Source organism: Balaenoptera borealis (genome assembly GCF_965194805.1).
Source record: "Balaenoptera borealis genome assembly, chromosome: 6".
In the NCBI taxonomy this organism is placed as follows: Eukaryota; Metazoa; Chordata; class Mammalia; order Artiodactyla; family Balaenopteridae; genus Balaenoptera; species Balaenoptera borealis.
In genome coordinates this window covers 112,387,179-112,401,816 of record NC_138863.1, presented here as the reverse complement: position 1 = coordinate 112,401,816, position 14,638 = coordinate 112,387,179, and the positions used below count along the sequence as shown (strand labels likewise).

At 34.9% G+C, this 14,638-nt stretch overlaps 1 protein-coding gene across 4 annotated transcripts in view; it reads left to right on the top strand.

Moving 5' to 3' along the window:
* The window catches only part of RAB3GAP1 (RAB3 GTPase activating protein catalytic subunit 1), a 157,175-nt gene that overhangs the window by 38,245 nt on the left and 104,292 nt on the right, over positions 1-14,638 (top strand). For all 4 annotated transcript variants that reach the window (XM_082397854.1, XM_082397853.1, XM_082397852.1 and 1 more), the window contains exons 4-5: positions 3,848-3,980; positions 6,685-6,763. In XM_082397854.1, the coding sequence (XP_082253980.1) occupies positions 3,848-3,980; positions 6,685-6,763 (212 nt within the window). The remainder of the gene's footprint in view (positions 1-3,847; positions 3,981-6,684; positions 6,764-14,638) is intronic.

Sequence of the window (14,638 nt, the reverse complement as noted above, 5' to 3'; positions counted from 1 at the left end):
TTTCAGGTTGTTAGACTAGACCTCAGTCTATATATTCTGTGTACTTACTGAAATATTTCCAGTATATTTGGAAAATACGAGTTTCTTTGTGAATACTGATAAAGGTAATTCCTAAGATACTTATTAAGCATGTAGGCACTGAAGTTCTGGGCTGCAAAGAATAGACTGTAGTCTTTGCTCTTTACAGTCTAATGGAGAAATAGATATATAAGTAAGTGACTTGAATAAGAAGCCATTCTAATGATTTGAACAAGACACTGAGAATCATTACCTTTCATGGAGATAAAGCAGAGTTTCTACGGGAAATAACATTTAGGATGAGTTTTGAAGAATGAATATGTGAAAGATATGCTAAGAGAAAGTAGAGAAGAGCAGGATAAATAGTCTGTGCCTGGATGTCAAAGATAAAGCACACCTCTGAGGAAATACAAGTTGTTAGGATCGTAACACAGGGTAGGTGGAAGGTAACCGTGGGAGATAAAACAGTAAGGGGTGGGGCCAAGTCTGGGGGTTTTGTGTTTCTACCAGTCCAAGAAGTGCCTTCAGGTTTTAAGTAAAAATAAAAGACACATTCTTCATTTTCACCAAGAACTTAATTGAACAACGTATTCACCCTTTTGTTCCACTACCTTCTGCCATTTTTCAGGCAACTTCATAATTCCATCTTCCCGAAACTTTTTACCTTTTTAAGCAAAGAACCCTTCCAGGTGCCTTTTACAATCTTCCAGGGAATTGAAATTTTTTCCATTAAGAGAATTTTATAAAGACCGAAATAAATGGAAATCCAAAGGTGCAATGTCTGGTGAATACAGCGGATGAATCAGAACTTCCCAGCCAAGCTGTAACAGTTTTCGCCTGGTCATCAGAGAAACATGCGGTCTTGCATCATCCTGATGGAAGATTATGCATTTTCTCTTGACTCATTCTGGACGCTCTTTGTTGAGTGCTGCTTTCAGTTGGTCTAACGGGGAGCAATACTTGTTGGAATTAATCGCTTGGTTTTCTAGAAGGAGGTCATAATAAAGGACTCCCTTCCAATCCCACCGTATACACAACATCACCTTCTTTGAATGAAGACCGGCCTTTGGTGTGGTTGGTGGTGGTTCATTTCACTTTCCCCGCGATCTCTACTGTTCCACATTGTTGTACAGTATCCACTTTTCATTGCCTGTCACAATTTATTTTAAAAACTGTCTTAATTTCTGTAGCAAAGTAAATCTTAAAATCAGGTAGTATACTTTTAATCAAAAATTATTTTAGCTATTCTAGGGTCTTTGGATTTTCATGTTAGTTTTAGAATCAGCTTGGCAGTTTTTACAAAATGCCTGCTGGGATTTTGATTAGGATTGTGTTGAAGTTATACATCAATTTGGGAGAATCGACATCTTAATGCTGTTGTGTTTTCCAATCCATGTACATGAAATATCTCTGTTTAGGTCTTTAATATCTTTTAGTAATGCTTTGAGGTATTTTTAGGTAGAGTCCTTGCTCATCTTTCATTAAGTCTTTTCACTAGATATTTGATTTTTTTTTGATGTTATAAGAGTGGTATTTTTTAAAAAATTAATTTCCCAAGCGTTTGCTTGGTATATGTATATAAAAATGCACGTGATTTTTGTATACTGACCTTGAATTCCACAGCTTCATAAACTCAAGTTAGTTTTAGTACTTTGTAGATTCCTTTGGATATATTATGTACATAATCATGCCATCTGTGAATGCAGACAGCTTTCTTTCTTTCTAGTCTGTGTGCTTAATTCTTTTTATTGTCTAATTAGGGCCATCAGAAGTTATTTTTGATGAATTACTAGATTAATTCTGAACTAGAGTTATCCTTTCTGGTTCTAATAGTAAATATATACCATACTGGAATTTGGTGTCAAGTGACTGTATCATAATGGAATTGAAGGAGGGAGGTTGGAGTGTTGTTTTTCAGTTAAGCTAAATTATCTTAAAAAGTTGTTTTGGATACAGAACCTGGATGCCCTCTCTTTTGAATACAACCAAATCCACCTTGAGATAGCTGTTCAGTAAGGTTGACAGTAGTACCTAGAATGCAGGATTAGGGTCAGATAATGTTTCTTTGTATCATTCTAAGGGAATATTTCATAATGCCATTTGCAGCAACATGGATGGACCTAGAGATTATCATACTAAGTGAAGTAAGTCAGAAAGAAAAAGACAGATACCATATGGTATCACTTATATGTGGAATCTAAAATATGACACAAATGAACTTACCTATGAAACAGAAACATACTCATAGACATATAGAGAACAGACTTGTGGTTGCCAAGGGGGAGGGGAGGTGTGGGAGGGTTGGACTGGGAGTTTGCAACTAGCAGATGTAAACTATTATATACAGAATGGATAAACAGCAAGGTCCTGTTGTATAGCACAGGAACTATATTCAATATTCTGTAATAAACCATAATGGAAAAGAATATGAAAAAGAATATGTATTATATAACTGAATCACTTTGCTGTACATCAGAAACTAGCACAACATTATAAATTGACTATATTTCAATTAAAAATATGGCAAAAAAAAATTTCAGCTTTTCTGCAAGCTTGAAAGGGGGACTTATCTCTCATTTTCTGGACTTCTCCCCCCCGCTTTAGTTTTAGCTTTCACTGCTTTATTGTGGGCATTCTTCCTAGCAAACCAAGCTCTTATGTATATCATTTATTACTTATTGCAGTTTGAGACTTTTGGTACAGGCCATATATATATCTTAATTTAACACAGGTTAACCTCACCTTAAAGAAACCCAATGTATAAAAATCATAGTTTTTGATATGTATCATACATGGTGATTATTCTCCTAATAAAAAGGTTCAGAATTATAAATACCTTGCCAGGAACACATATAAAACTTAGGTACAGTCTGAAAAACACTTTTAAAAAATTCAGTAACGCAGAGAATCATTCCTTACATTTTTCCTATCTAGTTTGTGGCTATCTGTATTTGGAAGTTGCTGAGTTGGTATTTCTACCTTGTAGTGGTGGTGCTACACTGTAATGACTATCTGTAATCTCTCTCCAGTGGAAAGAATAGCTATGGGAGACTAGAGGACCTGTGGCAAAAATCCTTTTTTATGGTTATGTTGTGTAAGTAAGAGGGCTGTTTGGAACTTTTAATTAAAATATTTTCCAATGAGGAAGTTGCTGTTTAAATGAAAATATTTGAATGCCAAAGCTTGATAAAGAAGCTTGCAGAACCTGTTAAGCAAATAAGTACTACAGATGCCATGTGACCTAAATTTATTTTACAAATTTGCTTTTTTTTTTTCGGAAGCAATTTATGATATCCAGTAATTCTGTGTACCACATAGTGATGTTATTAGATTTGAGATTTTTATAATAAAAATATATTTTATTGTCATGTATTTTTTTCTAATTTTTAAAATTTATGAAATTTAACTATTTTCAGTTAAAAGCTACTCAGAGATTCTGCTGTTGGTAGAGAAGGTGCTGGGGTTTTTTTGGTGTGTGAAGAGGCATGGGATTTACTGTATATTCATGATTTTATATAGAGACTCATCTTAAAAAAATTACTTGAAAATTACAATTTTGTAAGTCACTTGATAGTTAATATTCTAGGGGAATTTTCTTCTAAAGGAACACTGTGATAAATAGTTTATAAAATAATTTCCTCTTTGTTTATTCACTTACATATTTTTCCTTTTCCTTTTATTATGGGGAGGATAAATTTAGGATCGAACTTTTAGATTAATGGGCAGAAAAAGGGAAAAAAGATCTGTGGTTAATAAACCTAAAGGTAACTATTGAATACCATAAGGTAGATGTTTTTCCTTTTTTTTTTTTTTTTTTTGTTAAATACAGGGTATATTTACTTCTGGCACATGGGAAGAGAAATCAGATGAGATTTCCTTTGCTGATTTCAAGTTCTCAATCACTCATCATTATCTTGTACAAGAATCCCCTGATAAAGAAGGAAAGGATGAAGTATTAGAAGGTAAGTTTGTACTACATATTTTTAAACTCTTGTAAGAGTGATTGTAATTTTGAATTATGAATTTAGTTCTCTTAATTAAGTAGTATCCTCTGGAGATGTTTTACGTATGCAGAGTCGTTTCACCACATCTGAAATAGAGTATGATCTTTGCATTTATTTTAAAATTAATTAAATCACATATTTATTGAGTGCCTGAGATGTGCTCGGTATTCTGCTAAGCCCAACTGAAAAAAATTTACATTCCAGTAGGGGAGATAAGGTCTGTAAGTAAGTAACAATAAGAAGAGGTAAAAAGTGGTAAGTGCCATCCCAAAGCACAAAGTCTTACTGGAGTTCAGAATAGGAAAGATCACTTTTAGTCCAGAGAGATCAGAGAAGATGTTATAGAGAATTAAGTAACTAAGCTGGGCTTTGAAGAATTAAAAAAAAGTTATTTATTGATTAGTCAGCGTCATGTTTTGGATATACCCCAGACTTCGGAGTCAGATCAAGTAGATTAAAATTCTGGTTTTTCTACTTACTAGTTACTTGACCTTTCTAAATTTGACTGATCTCATTTGTAAAATGGAGTAATACTACCTGGAGGGTTAATGGGAGGATTTAATAAGATACTGTACATAAGTACCTATCTCATGATTACTAATGTTACCAGGCTCTTGTATAAGCATTGCAATTAGTATTCAAGTTAGCAAACATCATTTGCAGCTTAATAAAGGATTTTAAGAGTTTGTTTCTTCCCCAAAAAGGCATATATTTTATTTGCTGGGCATAATTTACGAACTTGCAAAGGCAACTTGATTTTATATTATCAATCATTTTAAGAGAAAGATCCATTTTAAGAGAGTTGATTTTAATATAATAATCTCATAATGTATTGCTGACTTGAAATGCTGTAACTTCTAATTCTGAATTAATATTTCAATTTTATTAAATTTTGTATTGCCTATTTTTTTTTTCTTCCAAGAGTACCTTTCTCAGTACCTGGCCTGTGTTACGTACTCAGTAAATAGTGCTTACAGTTGTTAATAGGTCACATCATCCAAAGTCTTTGTTTTGTAATATGCTAGCGTAAAACAGTGAGTGAGCAAGGTATTAAAATATGAATTTTGAATCTGTTGGTCAAATACTCTTCTTCATTCACTCATAAAATAAATATGCAGAATGTGTGTTAAAGTTTTTCTGGTCAAAACAGATTATCATTTCTAAGTGTAGGCCTGAAATATTTGTGCGTTTTCTTGTATAGGAATAAAATTATATTACCTTTTCTGTTGTATATATTATTTTCACAAACAAAACAGTTAGATAGCATCTGCATTTAGATTCATAAACTAGGACAGATAATTTGACCGTGTATATACATGTTTAAGATAGTTATACAGCAAAATAAAATAATTAAACCAGAATATGAATAGATATACTTTAGGAATAAGGGGAAGAGGGAAATATATGCAACTGGTGGAAAGTCTGATTATAGCCCAGAGATTTCCGGGTACAACATTCTGCTGATTAATGAAGGAACCTGTTCAAGGTGGAGAAATCTTAAGTGCTGTTAATTTGAAGAAAGATCATATATCAAGGAAAAGCTGTTGCAAGTAAGGAGGCTTAGAATCAGTGTTTCTGAGATGAATAGATGAAGGAGACTGTGGTATGATGAGAGAAGGTGAATGGATTTAAGGTAGTTAAGGCATTATTGCTGTGTGTGTGTATGTATTGGGCAGTTTTAATTTGGTTGTGATTGAAGCTGTAACTAATGGTAGAAGTTACAAGCAAACCATCAACTCAGTTAATTTGGAGATACATGTTTAAAACTATTATCAGAGGTCAGAAGATCTGAACACTGGTCTTTTATTTATTGGAGTTGCTTATTGCTTTAATTAGAGCATCAAGTCATTAGTGTTCTCCTATTTATTCTTTTTTCAAATTAACAAAATACAAATTTGCTCAGCAAGTATAGCTATACAGCAAAAGGAAATTTTTTTTTTTTTTTTTGGCTGCACAGTGTGGCATGCGGGATCTTCCCTGACCAGGGATCGAACCTACGCCCCCCCACAGTGGAAGTGCAGAGTCCTAACCACTGGACCTCCAGGGAGGTTCCAGGAAATATTTTTATAAACATTATTCTTTATGCTTTGAATTTATTATGCATTTACGAGTGTAAGTAGTGATCATTGATGTTAGTATCTTATTATGGATAGTAATGCAAGTACTTACAGATATATGGGTTATAAAGGAGAAGCTGCGTAGTGGTTTTACAAGAATATTTAAGACGGCCAGGGGTGAGCAAAGGCTAGCCATGGGAGGTGGTATAGAGTTGACAGACTTCTAAGTATAATTTTGAAGAAAAGTAAAGACAAGGGCAGGCCAAGAAGAACAAATAAAACAAGGTTTTCTAGTAAGGAATGAGAAATTGTTTGAATCATGATTTAGAAGAATGGAAAATATAAACATGGGAATGATATATATATCAATATATATTTTTTTATGGACTGGCTTCTTTTTTTTTTTTTTTAAAGAAAAGGGAGAGAGCAAGAGAGACACTGGTCTTCCTCCAAAGCTTACAGTTAGCCTTAGATATAAACGTTAAGCAGTCACAAAACTACATGGACTAGCAAGACATGTCATAGAATGATTTGTTTAAATCATATGATAAAATTCTGCCTTAGAATGAACATACTCACTTTTTAATTATCAAATATTTCTGTAGATGTTATTCCACAATCTATGCAAGATTTGCTGTGTATGAATAATGACTTTCCTCCCAGAGCACATTGCCTCGTAAGATGGTAAGTATACATTTTACTCAGATAACTTTTAGTATGTATGTCGGGAAGGCCCCATGACTGACTCCAGGTTTGATGATTTGCTAGGAGTTCACACTGGGCTCAGCATGTAGTTGCTCTTATTGCTAGGATTTCTTACAGTGACAGCATGCAAAGCAAAATCAGCAAAGGGAAAAGGTGCCTTAGGTGAAGTTTGGAGGAAGTGCAAGTGTTTAAGAGTCCTTTCCTAATGGAGTCACAGAGGACATATTCAGTTCCTTTTGCAACAAGTTGTGACAACACATGAAACATTTTCTACCAGAGAAGCTTGTTAAAGCCTCAGCTCTCAGGTTTTTATTTAGGGGCTGGTTACGCAGGCACCCTCTGACTGTTACATAACAAAATTTCAGACTCCTAAAAGGAAAGCAGGTGTTCAGCATAAACCACTTTGTTTGTACGAACAGTTTATGCACAGTAATTCTTATCATTTAGGGAAAATGGTGAGACCCCTCCACAAATCCAGGTTCCCAGGTTCCAGCCAGCGGGCAGCCTTACAAGTAGGCCTTTCTGAGGATAGCAGTCATAGTCCTGCTCTTAAATCCTTTCTGAACAGTATGTGTCGTAATCTAGGTTGTACCTAACTGTAATTCTGATGACTAGCATAGAACGCTTAAATATCATAGGAAACGTAATACATATTGCTGAAAATTGAATTGACATAAAATGCTGATCTCAAATAGTTATGTGATAACATCAAAACTCTCTTACGTCTTTTAATCTTTCTAAAGGTCTTTTAATTTTTTTCAATTATTCTCAGCATCTCTTTATTTTGGAGAGGTTGGTATTAAAACATACTACCATCAAAATGGCGCAAGTATGAGTATATGGTCAAGGAAGGAGACCTAGTTGAAGGAAATTTATATACTGGTTTTAATTTATTCTGTTGGTGTGAGTTGGTCTTTTGATTTTTTTTATTAAAGAATTTCTAAGGAAGGGGAAAATGATAATATCTGTGTTTGTTTCTTCTTCGTTCCATTGTGATTACTATATCAAGTAGATTATGTAGCACTAAAAAGAAGAAAACTGTTTGCAAGTGCAATAAACTGGTTAAGGTTTCATAAATAGTCTTGTTATTTTAATGTGATCTTTTAAAAACTGTGAACTTAACTACAAAAGGAATTTAATGAATAAATTACCCATTTAATTTAATCCATCTAGATTCTTTTATCTTTTAAAATGTGAATACATACATTTAACATGACAAAATATGTCAGAAGGCAGCTTGTATCATAGAGCATGCATTTATGTGCATTCATTCATTCAGCATTAATTGACCATCTACTGTTTGGCCAGACACTGAATTAGACAAACTAATGTTTAATTTCTAGCTCAAGTACTTATTATCTCAGCAACTTTGGGCAAGTTATTTAATTTCTCTGATTTGGTTTCTGCATTGGTAAAGTAAGAATAATAAATAATATGTACCTTTGAGAGTAATTGTGAGGATTTCACAAGATAATGACACATAGTACATATATCAAAATCTCACTGCTGTTATATAATTTCTGTTCAGCTTTTTAATAAGTATTTCAAAAAAGTATATTTGACACATAGTCCATAGTTAAATATTCATTGAATAAATACATGAAACCTTTCTATGTATGAAATTAATAAATCACTTGTTAGTGATTTCTTTATTAACGAAAGTCATTTGTTAGTAGTTTTTTTAAAAATAAATTTATTTATTTTATTTATTTATTTTTGGCTGCGTTGGGTCTTTGTTGCGCGCGGCCTTTCTCTAGTTGCGGCGAGTGGGGGCTGCTCTTTATTGCAGTGCACAGGCTTCTAATTGTGCTGGCCTCTCTTGTTGCGGAGCACGGGCTCTAGGCGCGTGGGCTCAGTAGTTGTGGCTTGCGGGCTCTAGAGCGCAGGCTCGGTAGTTGTGGCGCACGGGCTTAGTTGCTCTGCAGCATGTGGGATCTTCCTAGACCAGGGCTTGAACCCGTGTCTGCTGCATTGGTAGGCGGATTCTTAACCACAGTGCCACCAGGGAGCTCCCAGTAGTTTTTTTTTTTAATGTTCCCATTTACTTTTTAAAAATTTTACTTTTAAAATTAGCATATGGTAAATTGACTTTTTTGTTTTGATGAACAGTTCACTGAACTTTAACACATGTATAGGTTTTTTTTAAATTGCTCCCACAGTCAGAATATAGAGCAGTTCTGTAACCTCCCCCAAACTCCTCTTCTCTGTTATGATGCTGCCAGTCACTGATATGTTCTCAGTCACTATAGTTTTGTCGTTTCAGGAGTGTCGTAGAGATGGACTCAAATAGTAACTATGTGAGACTGGCTTCTTTCCCTCAGCATAATGCTTTTGAGATCCTTTGAAGTAATTTTTTGTCAGTAGTTTTTTCCTTTTTATTGCTGAGTAGTATTCTGTTTTAAGGATATACCACAGTTTAATCATTCACCTGTTGAGGGGTAGTAGGATTGTTTCTAAGATTGGACATTTATGAATAGAGCTGCTGTAAATATTTTTGTGTAGATCTTTTATATGAAAATATATTTTCAGTTTACTTGGGTAGATATCTTGGGTGGGATTAAGTAGTAGTAGTAGTCATATGGTGAGGGTATATTTAACTTTATAAGAAACAGCCAAACTGAGTTCCAGAGTGACTGTACCATTTTGCATTCCCACCAACAATATATGAGAGTTTCAGTTGCTCTATATCCACAGTAGTACTTGGTGTCAGTTTTTTTAGTTTTAGCCATTCTAATAGGTATGTTGTGATAGCTCATCCTAGTTTTAATTTGAATTTTGAATATCTTTCATGTGTTTATTTGCCATCATATATACTCTATGGTGAAGTGTCTATTCAAGTCTTTTGTCCACTTTTTAATTGGGTTGTTTTCTTACTGCTGTGTTTTGAGAGTTCTTTATATATTCTGAATACAAATATTTTCTCTGGACAGTAGTTTATCTTTTCATTCTCTTACTAGTGTCTTTTCCAGAATAAAATTTTTAAATTTGATGAAGTTCAGTTTATTAGTTTTTTACTTTATGGATCATGCTTTAGTGCCATGTCTGAGAACGCTTGCACGAGGTCACAAAGCCTTTCTTCTATTTGATAAAAATATATAAACTTTAAAAAAACTTTGGCTTATTTTAGATTTATGAAAAGTTATAAAGATAGTACAGACTGTCCCGGGATACCCTTCACCCAGTTTTCCCTACTGTTAACAGTTTATGTTACCATGGTATGTGTGTCAAAACTGAGAAACCAACAGTGGTACATTATTATTAGTTAAACTTTATTTAACTAGTTTTTTCACTACATCCATTTTCTGTTCCAAGATCTAATCTGGGATACCGCATTGCATGTAGTTATATCTCCTTAGTTTCTTTAGTCTCCGTTCTGTGAAAATTTCTGTCTTTCCTAATTTTTCATCACTTTGAGCTTTTGAGGGGTACTAGTCAGGTATTTTGTAGAATCTCCTTCAATTTGGGTTTGTGTCTTTTTAAAAACTTTTTAAAGTAAGAAAATTTTTTCTGTGGTTACACTTGGATTATGGGTTTTGGAGAGAATACCATAGAGGTGAAATGCCTTTTTATCATATCATATCAGAAGGTCATGTTATCATCGTGACTTAGTCACTGGTGATATTAACTTTGATCACATGGTCAATTCTGTGCTTTATTCTAAAAGTTTTACATTTTATATTTAGAGCTATTATCCATTTCAAGTTAATTTTTGGGTAAGATTCTTTTTTTTGCATGTGGATGTTTAGTTGTGCCAACCTCATTTGTTGAAGAGTTTCCTTTCATCATTGACTTACTTTTGCACCTTTGTCAAAGATCGTTTGGCCGTATTTGTGTGGGTTTGTGTCTTGGTTGCTATAGTTTTGTAATAAGTCTTTAAATTAGGTAGTGTGATTCCTTCAATTTTTTTTTTTTTTCAATTTTCAAAGTTGTTTTGGCTATTCTAGCCCCTTTGCTTTTCTATTTAAATTTTAGAATTGGTTTATCTATGTCTACAAAAAGTCCTGTTGGAATTTTGATTGGAATTGCTTTGAGTCTGTAGATCAGTTTGGTGGAGAATTGGTATGTTTACTATGCTGAGTCTTCCATTTTATGATCATGGTTGGTCTCTCCAATTATTTAGGTCTTCTTTGATTTCAGCAGGCAGATCCTGTATATGTTTTCTTAGATTTATATCTAATTACTGCTTTTTTAAAAGGAGCTATTGTAATGGTATTATTTAAACATTTTTCATATCCAGCTCTTTGTTACTAGTATGTGGGAATATGACTAATTTTTGTGCATTGACCTTATATCCCATGACCTTACTAAATTCAGTTATTAGTTCTCGGAGGAGTTTTGTGATGTCTTTTGGATTTTCTTTGTAAACAGTCATGTTGTCTGTGAATAGGAGTAGTTTTATTTCTTCCTTTCCAATCTCTGGGTCTGTTTTATTCCTTGCCTTTTTAAACTGGCTAAGGCTCCAGTAAAATACTGAATAGGAATGATGAGAGTGGACGTCTTTGTCTTGCTCCTAATCTCAGAGGGAAAGCATTTAGTCTTTTACTATTAAATATGATGTTAGGTGTAGCTTTTTCATAGATGCTCTTTATTAGGTTGAGAATGTTCTATTCCTAGTTTGCTGAGAGGTTTTATATGAATGGATGTTGAATTTTGTCAAATGCATTTTCTGCTTGAATTGATATGATCATTTGTTTCTTCTTTCTTTATTTTTTTTTTTTATTATTTTTGGGCTGTGTTGGGTCTTTGTTGCTGCACATGGGCTTTCTCTAGCTGTGGTGAGCGGGGGCTACTCTTCATTGCAGTGCATGGGCTTCTCATTGTGGTGGCTTCTCTTGTTGCAGAGCATGGGCTCTAGGCCCACGGGCTTCAGTAGTTGTGGCTAGTGGGCTCTAGAGCGCAGGCTCAGTAGTTGTGGTGCACGGGCTTAGTTGCTCTGCGGCATGTGGGATCTTCCCGGACCAGGGCTCGAACCTGTGTCTGCTGCATTGGCAGGCAGATTCTTAACCACTGTGCCACCAGGGAAGTCCCCATTTGTTTCTTCTTTAGATTTTTAATATGGTGATTACATTGGATGATTTTGGTAGATAGCTAATTAGCTTTGCATCCGCAAGATGAACTCTACTTCTACTTCTTCGTGGTGTAATTTGTATTTGTGCTTATATGTATTGCTGAATTTGATATGCTGATATTTTGTTGAGGACTTTAGTGTCTGTGTTAATGAGAAATATTGGTCTGTAGTTTTCCTATATTTTGGTTTTGATGTCAGAGAAATGCTGGCCTCATAATATAAATTGGGAAGTATTTTGTTCACATCTGTTTTCTGGAAGAGACTGTGTAAAATTGATGTTATCTTCTTTAATATTTGGTAGAATTTGCCATTGAAACCATCTGGGCCTGGAGTTGTTTTATTGAGGTGGCAGTCTCTTCTAAGATCCAGGCTTTAAGCAGAAGTCGTAGTTCCAGTTCCTTGCCTCATGTACACCCATATCCCTGAGGGGCCATTCAAAACGTTACAACCTGGGTACTGATTTGGATTGATGGAAAGTCCATGCACAGACAATGCTTGATTAAGTATAAAGGATACAGAAGGAACTGATGTGTTTAGGGTACCTTGTAGGGAGATTGGTAACATCATCAGAAAAATATGCAGCTTCTTACTCTCAGTCCCTCATAAGCAAGGGGTGCTAATATCTGAGTCATATAATACTTTTGGAAGCATAGTTTCCAGACCTAGCCTTATTTATATTTATTATGAGGTTCGGGCATTTTGGACATAACCTAGCCTGGATACATGCCAAAGACCACTTCCCCTGGGCTGGTTATACCTTATCAGTCTCAGTGATATAATTCACATTATCTATGCTAAGCTAAATATGTTGTATTCTCAGATATAAACAGACTTTTCTTCCATCACTTTCAGTCTGTCTAGTCTATCAAAGCACCTTCAGTTTTGCAGACAGCTTTGTGAGTCATGCTGATAGGCTTTTAGCATCTGAAAGGCTTATCCTGTAAAATCCCCATCCCTAGTCCCTAGCTGTGAGGGCCTATATCCAGAGTTGATAATCCCCTGTTTTTCTTCAGAGTCACCTTGCATGCTTACTTCTGCCATTCAGTTCCCTCTTTGTTTCTGTGACTCAGGAATCTCCTTTCTATTCTTTCAAGTTCAGCTGTGTATTTCAAAAACATTATCATGTCTTATTAGGTATTTTGGTGTGTTTGGGGGGAAGGGGGACCTGTGTCATGTCAATCTGCTGTATCACTTCCATTTTTTTAATTTGATTTTTCTTAAAGGTTAGAAGGCCAACAACCAAACTTTTGAGAACTATTTGAAAATTCGACATGTTAAAAGTATGTGTGTTTTCTTTTATTCAGCAAACATTCTTTTTAAACATTTACTATGAGCCAGGTACTGGGATATCAAAGATAAAATGTGGTCCCTGCCTCAGTGAGCTTTGGGATTAGAAGAGGGTTAGAGACAAGGGAACAAACGGCAACACTGTTGATAAGTGCCCTCAGGGCTTGATGCAAACTCATAGGAGATACTGCCTTTCTAGACAGATCAAGTCAGGAAAATGTTTCCAGAAGAGGTGATGCTTCACCTGAGTCCTGCAAGCCAAGTGAGAATAAGCCAGGTGAAGTTAGATGAAAAGATATTCAAGGCAGAAGAAGAGCATCAGTAGACGTGATGATACCTAAATGAACTTGAAAACTGCGAGTAGTTTGGTAAGCCTGGAGCATGGCAGCTGAGTGTGGAGAATGGCAAAATATGAGATGGTGTCTGTGTATTTGGACCCTAATGCGAACTGGGCATCTTAAGAAGATTTCATAATGTTCTCATACTTATTTTTTTTTATAGAATTTAAAAATTGTAATTGTTAAAAATAAAAATTCTTAAAATTTTCAAGGATACAAATTAATCACCATGGTTCTTAGCAACTGAAGAATAAGATACACAGAAGTTTTCACCTATAGATATTTCATTTTTTAAATTGAACTAAAGTTAATAAAGCAGACACTGAAAATTTGAGGTATTATGCAAAATATTTATACCATACATAATACAGTTAATAAAGATTGACCCTGTCAGAATGAGAAAAACTTAACATATGCTTAATCAAAATTCTATTAATCTATTAAAGATTCTATTAATCTTTAGAAAATAGAACATTTATGTCAAATGCCGAATTTGATGGTTTAAGTTTATCAATCTACACCTATTTTGATATCTCCTAGTTTCGGTTTTTATATCAAGCACCTGCCAGATTAGCTTTAAGCCTGTTTAACTTTTTAAAGGGTATTTTATAAAACTGGTCTCAAAAAGATATGTGGACATGATTGCTACTGAACCTGTTCTTGGGTCTGCACAGCACAGCCAATCTACTAAAACCGTATTGTGGTGAAGTAAAGTGCAGCGTTTATTGCAATGTACCAAGCAAGGAGAATGGGCAGCTCATGCTCAAAAGACCCAACTCCACGATGGCTTTCAGGGAAGGGTTTTCAAAGGCACTGCATGGTCCATGATCAGCTTGTGCTCAGTTCTTGGACTGGTTGGCATCAAGGTGAAGTTTCGCACATCATCATTCTTCTGGCTCCAACCAGTTAGGGGTCTTTGTGCTTGGGGTTGGCAGTTTTCATCTGGTGGGGGTCTGGTTTCTGTAAAAACAACTTAGGAATGTGTGTCAGACCTTTATATCTTTCAGGGAACTGGGAGTTCAGTGACTCTGCTATGTGGCTGATTTATAGTCTAAATTGTTACCAGTTTTCTGGCCCAGCATCTTTGCTTTGTTTCTACATGCTTACATTTCCTAATAATTAACTCTTGAGCCAGCCTTTTGAGATTCAGGGGAGGTCTGG